This window comes from Mytilus trossulus, chromosome 14 (genome assembly GCF_036588685.1).
Source record: "Mytilus trossulus isolate FHL-02 chromosome 14, PNRI_Mtr1.1.1.hap1, whole genome shotgun sequence".
NCBI classification, from domain to species: domain Eukaryota; kingdom Metazoa; phylum Mollusca; class Bivalvia; order Mytilida; family Mytilidae; genus Mytilus; species Mytilus trossulus.
This window is the reverse complement of record NC_086386.1, coordinates 78,136,682-78,141,923: the sequence shown is the minus strand read 5'-3', so window position 1 is coordinate 78,141,923 and position 5,242 is coordinate 78,136,682. Positions and strand designations below refer to the sequence as shown.

The 5,242-nt window shown below is 32.1% G+C and overlaps 1 protein-coding gene across 1 annotated transcript in view; it reads right to left on the bottom strand.

The window, feature by feature from the left end:
• Window positions 1–4,121: 4,121 nt before the first annotated feature.
• The window catches only part of LOC134695741 (C3 and PZP-like alpha-2-macroglobulin domain-containing protein 8), a 2,279-nt gene continuing 1,158 nt past the window's right edge, over window positions 4,122–5,242 (bottom strand). Inside the window, exon 2 of the mRNA XM_063557142.1 lies at window positions 4,122–4,596. Coding sequence (XP_063413212.1) covers window positions 4,154–4,596 — 443 coding nt within the window. The 3' untranslated portion in view covers window positions 4,122–4,153. The remainder of the gene's footprint in view (window positions 4,597–5,242) is intronic.

Genomic DNA, 5,242 nt, shown 5'->3' with positions numbered 1-5,242 from the left:
AAAAATGTCCAAAATTAAAATTTCCGGATCCTAACTGATGAACATACGTCAGCTCTTATAATGAGGAAAATTTAAACATTATTTTTATACATGTATAGATTCTAAATTATAGCCTATTTATTAAAGGATAATAAAATGTCGATCAGTCATTTATAATTTGTGATAATATTTATGTTATATGATTAAAATTTGTTGTTATTTCATTTCAAATCAAAATGAAATGGATCACCGCATTGATTTACATAAGTAATCGATTTCACATTTTTAAACTGGATTTTCACGTATAGTAGGTCCATTAAAAACAATTTAGGAATACATTTTAATGTGGACATAAATTGTACAGTTTATACTTATTATATCAAAATTAATGTTAAACATCGTTCTTTTGTCAATATTTGATGCATTTAAATAATTATCTGTACTCTCACCAAAATTTCATATTAATGGTCTTTCCGGTCAAAAAATTATAAATGGATTCTCTTTTTCATTATTTTAGTCAGTCCATTACTATAATCATATTTCAAAACTGATGAAAGCCAAAGTATTTGATATCTAAGAATGAGTTTACGAAGTAAATATGTTTGCTTTGGAAGATACAGGGGTTCTAATATACCGTTACACAGTGTAAATAATGGAACTATTTTAAAATAAAATTACGTTGTATGATCGTTAATACCTTATAATCCTAAAAGGCAATAGCATCACAAGTAGTTCTTAGTCATACATGTTCTTAAAAATTACAAGCACTGGTGACATTTAATCCTTTTTTTTAAACGTGTTTTTTTTCAAGTTAAATATTTCAATGATCGCTGCTTCGCACGTTTTTATTATTCACGATATCCGCAGCATATGACTGTTATCACCACTCCAAAGACGATCACCGCTGCATATTTATGACTGTCATTGATCTTTCACCACTACAAACGTACATCTTTTATATTCAATGATCACCACAGCACATGACAGGGTTTTTTTTCAAGAATAACCGCTATATATGTGTGTTAATAAGAGTGCACACGCTGAAATGTCTCGCCTTCTTTACTCATCATTGATATTATGTTGATAGTCCTTAATATAAAGCTTTACTACAACTATCACATAAATTTAAAATGATCCAAGAAAATGATATCATATAATCCAAACAAGAAATACATGTACACCTTACAATCATTTAATAAATTAATATAGTTGACCTATTGCTTATAGTTTCTAAGAAACAGATTTATGAAAGAATTGTGAAAACAAACTAAACATTGACAAATGAACTTCTTCCATACATCAAATATAGTTGACCTTAAACTTAAAGAAAAACATACCAAAACACAAAAACTGAACACTGAGCAATGACCGTAATGACAATATCAAGGTCAAATAAAACCTGCGAGAATGACATCATAAAATATCTCCATACACAAATTATAGTTGACCTATTGCATATAGTATTAGAAGAAAAAAAGACCAAAAACTCAAAAACTTAACTTTGATCACTAAACTATGAAAATGAGGTCAAGGTCAGATGACACATGTCAGTTGGACATGTACACCTTACAATGAGTCCATACATTAAATATAGTAACCCTATTGCATACAGTCGATAAGAAAAGCAGACAAAATCACAAAAACTTAACTTTAACCATTGAACCATAAAAATGAGGTCAAGGACAGATGACACCTGCCAGTTGGACATGCACACAAGTACAATCCTTCCATACACCGAATATACTAGCCCTATTGCTTAAGTATTGGAGATATGGACTTGACCACCAAAACTTAACCTTATTCACTGATCCATGAAATGAGGTTGAGATCAAGTGATGGCCATTATGACCATGCAAAGTACGCACATTTGAAATATAGATCCTGGCAAACTTATCACTCCTTTAAATAAACTTATTCTAAAAGGTTACCAATCAGTCAACACTGAAATAAGATCATTGAATATTGTTTTATTGGTATAAATATTGAGTATGTTATCAGTAAATTAAAGTCAAATTAAATATAACTAGTATGTTATATACATACACACATTCATGGATTTACAATCTGTCGATACCTATATTTTGGCATTGCACAAGTTCATGTTTTTTCTCTGACTGTTTATGGCGTCTTTACACTAAATCCATTGGATGTTGGATGTGTACATATTGATAATTTAGTCTTAGATGCATGATTTTTTATTAGTTGTTAATGGCTTTGAACTAGCTGACAATAAACTGCAAGTGCTCTTAGATATGTTCGTAGTGTCTTTTTGTTGTTGGGATGTACAAGTTCCCGGCCATATCCACTTGTATTTTTGTCCATCTGATGAGTTAAGCCCTAATCAACGAATTTTTATAGTTCGTTGTTATGTTGTACTTTTATACCAATGTTCCAGGTTAGGGAGGGTTGGGATCCAACATGTTGAACCACACCACACTATGTATGTAGTTGCCTGTCCCAAGTCAGGAGCCCGTGTAATCCAGTAGTTGTCGTTTGTTTATGTGTTACATATTTGTTGTTCGTTCATTTTTTATATAAATTTCACGTTTGAATGGTTTAACATTGTCATTTCGGAGCCTGTTATAGCTGACTATGCGGTATGGGTTTTGCTCATTGTTGAAGTTCGTACGGTTACCTATAATTGTTAATTTCTGTGTCATTTTGGTCTCTTGCGGAAAGTTGTCTCATTGGCAATCATGCCACATATTCGTTATATTATCATATTAGTAATAATAAGAGAGAAATTAACATTACAAAAAATATTAACTTTTTTTTATCAAGTAGTCACTGAACCATGAAAATAAGGTCAAGAACAATGGACATCTAACAGACGGAAACTTCGTAACATGAGGCATCCACATACAAAGTATGAAGCATCCAGATCTTCCATCTTCTAAAATGTTAAGCTTTTACATATAGCCGCGGCCGGATCTCTATCTCTATGTCGAGTTTCGACAAAAACGGTCACCGCTACATTTGTCATTGATATCTGAGAAAAGTACTTAGTCCATAACTACTACATTTGTCTTTGATATAAATCGATAACCGAGACAAATCTCTTTGATATAAAATGATACATGTATATATGCATTTGATATTCATCGATAACCGGTTATTTTCAATTGTGTGTTTGATATATGCGACCATTGATAAATACTACATAAATTTGTTTTGATGATATACATATATGTATCGACATACGTGTATGATTTTGTCAGATATGTAACCATGCAAATCAGCTATACAAATGTAAATATAATAGTAAAAAAGTTAATAGCTCAGCTGTTTAGGGAGCTACCATTTGATTTTTATTTGGGGGCTAGGATGAAATTTGAAAAAAATAGGCAGGACAGGAGTTTTGAGTAAAAAAAAAAAACAGGATGAGACACTTGCAAAAAAAAATCAGGATGTCAATTTATGTAAAAAAAGTCAGGATAAACTAAAAAAAAAAGCAGGACCGAATAGAGTGAAAAATAAAAAGGCAGGACAGAGATTACAACTAAAATAAAATGCATGACAACATTTTTCATCCTACAAAAACAGATGCCAACAATGAGAACTTGTTAATTTTAAATGTGTTTTATGAATTTATTTCACGTTATCAACACTTTCTTCGTCTGTTGAAACCATGAAGATTTTTTCTCAGTACTGTTTTGTTTTTCTAAAGGGACGTACTAACACCACTACTAACCGTGTATGAAATAAGCCCATCTCCTTATTACCTTATATGGAATATAAAGGAACGCAACTCCACTACTAACCGTGTATGAAATAAGCCCCGCTTCCCATCTAACCTAATATTAAATATACACGGTTTCCACGAGGACGCTTTTATCCAATCATATTCCTAGAAATGTATAGGAGGTAAAATAAAACAAAATATTCCACGCATCTTGGAGACTATATATAATGCTGGTAATTCTCGATATCTTTTTACATATGAAAAATTAATAAAGTAGAAAACGAAGAAATAATGACACTTTTTTATTGCGATGTCTGTTATTCTGCAATAGTGCCTAAGTCAATTAAAGCAGTATGTTTGGTTTCAGTTACTTTAAAAAAAGAAGACAGTTAGCTTATCATTTTTGTTTGACCTTACTATAATTACTATGATAATAATGAAAAAAGCAATCAAGTCAGGATATATAACCAGCCTTTTAATAAAACAAACTGGTTAAGGTTTCACAAATAACCATTTACCGGTTGTACCACGTCCGGTGCTGATTCCAATATTTACAATTTTAAGTTTACGATCATCCATCATCATCATAAACTCTCTGTTATTTTCTTGGAGTCCCATTCCGACTTGAATTATCTGGTTGCCCCAACTGACCCAGAAACTAGTAAACCTTCTGCAATTTAGAAATGACCTTGTGAAGGTCACGATATTTGTCCCGCGTTTTTCAGTTCGAATGGCGGACCTCGTGTTGCCATTAAGTCCAATGGCAATTTCTATCAACGGACCTTCGTCGTCATATTCTGATGTCAAAACAAGATAAACATCCGAGCAGGATTTCACTCTAAATGAGAGGAACTGTTGTTTGAATGGAATGTCTCCTATCTCACATCTCACCATTCTAAACTCGTACTTTTCTGGTGTTGTAAAGGTTTTGTTACCTGAAAGATAAAAATACTGTAATCAGGAAGTACCGTACCAGGCTTTCTAAAGTGGACTTTTTAATTATCAAGCGAAATTAAAAACTTACCCCTTAAAGTTGTTCACATGCAGTAACACTTCTGTCGTTTTAACTTAATTTATAAGATTTATTTTATAGCATTTGGTTTCAAACTATCTTTCAGTTACTGCACGAATTCTGAGATATGTAATATTTGGGTTTAGTTGTTTTTTGTGTTGTTTTTTCTTCTCCTTTTTGTTTTTTGTCATTGTGCTTAGTACCAAAGTGATAATCAAATTCTTCTCAGCTGAATTTACAGATTGGTGTATGCTGTAATTATAAACCACTGCCCCATTGTAAAGGAAGAAAATGATAAACCGTCAACAACATATTTCATATCCTTACACTCTGTCATGTTTATGTTGGCCGTTGTCTTCCTCTTTTGATATTTTGCACATTTTGCCAGTCAGGTGTTTTTTTAGATCTTTAAAGCAGACTTTTGGATTTCGCTCGTTATTCATTTTATGCGTATCAATACATTTAAGCAAAGCAAAGCAACACACATTAATATTTACTGCCTAATTAAAAGAGGGGCGAACGATACAAGAGGGACAGCCAAACTCATAGATCGAAAATAAACTGACAAA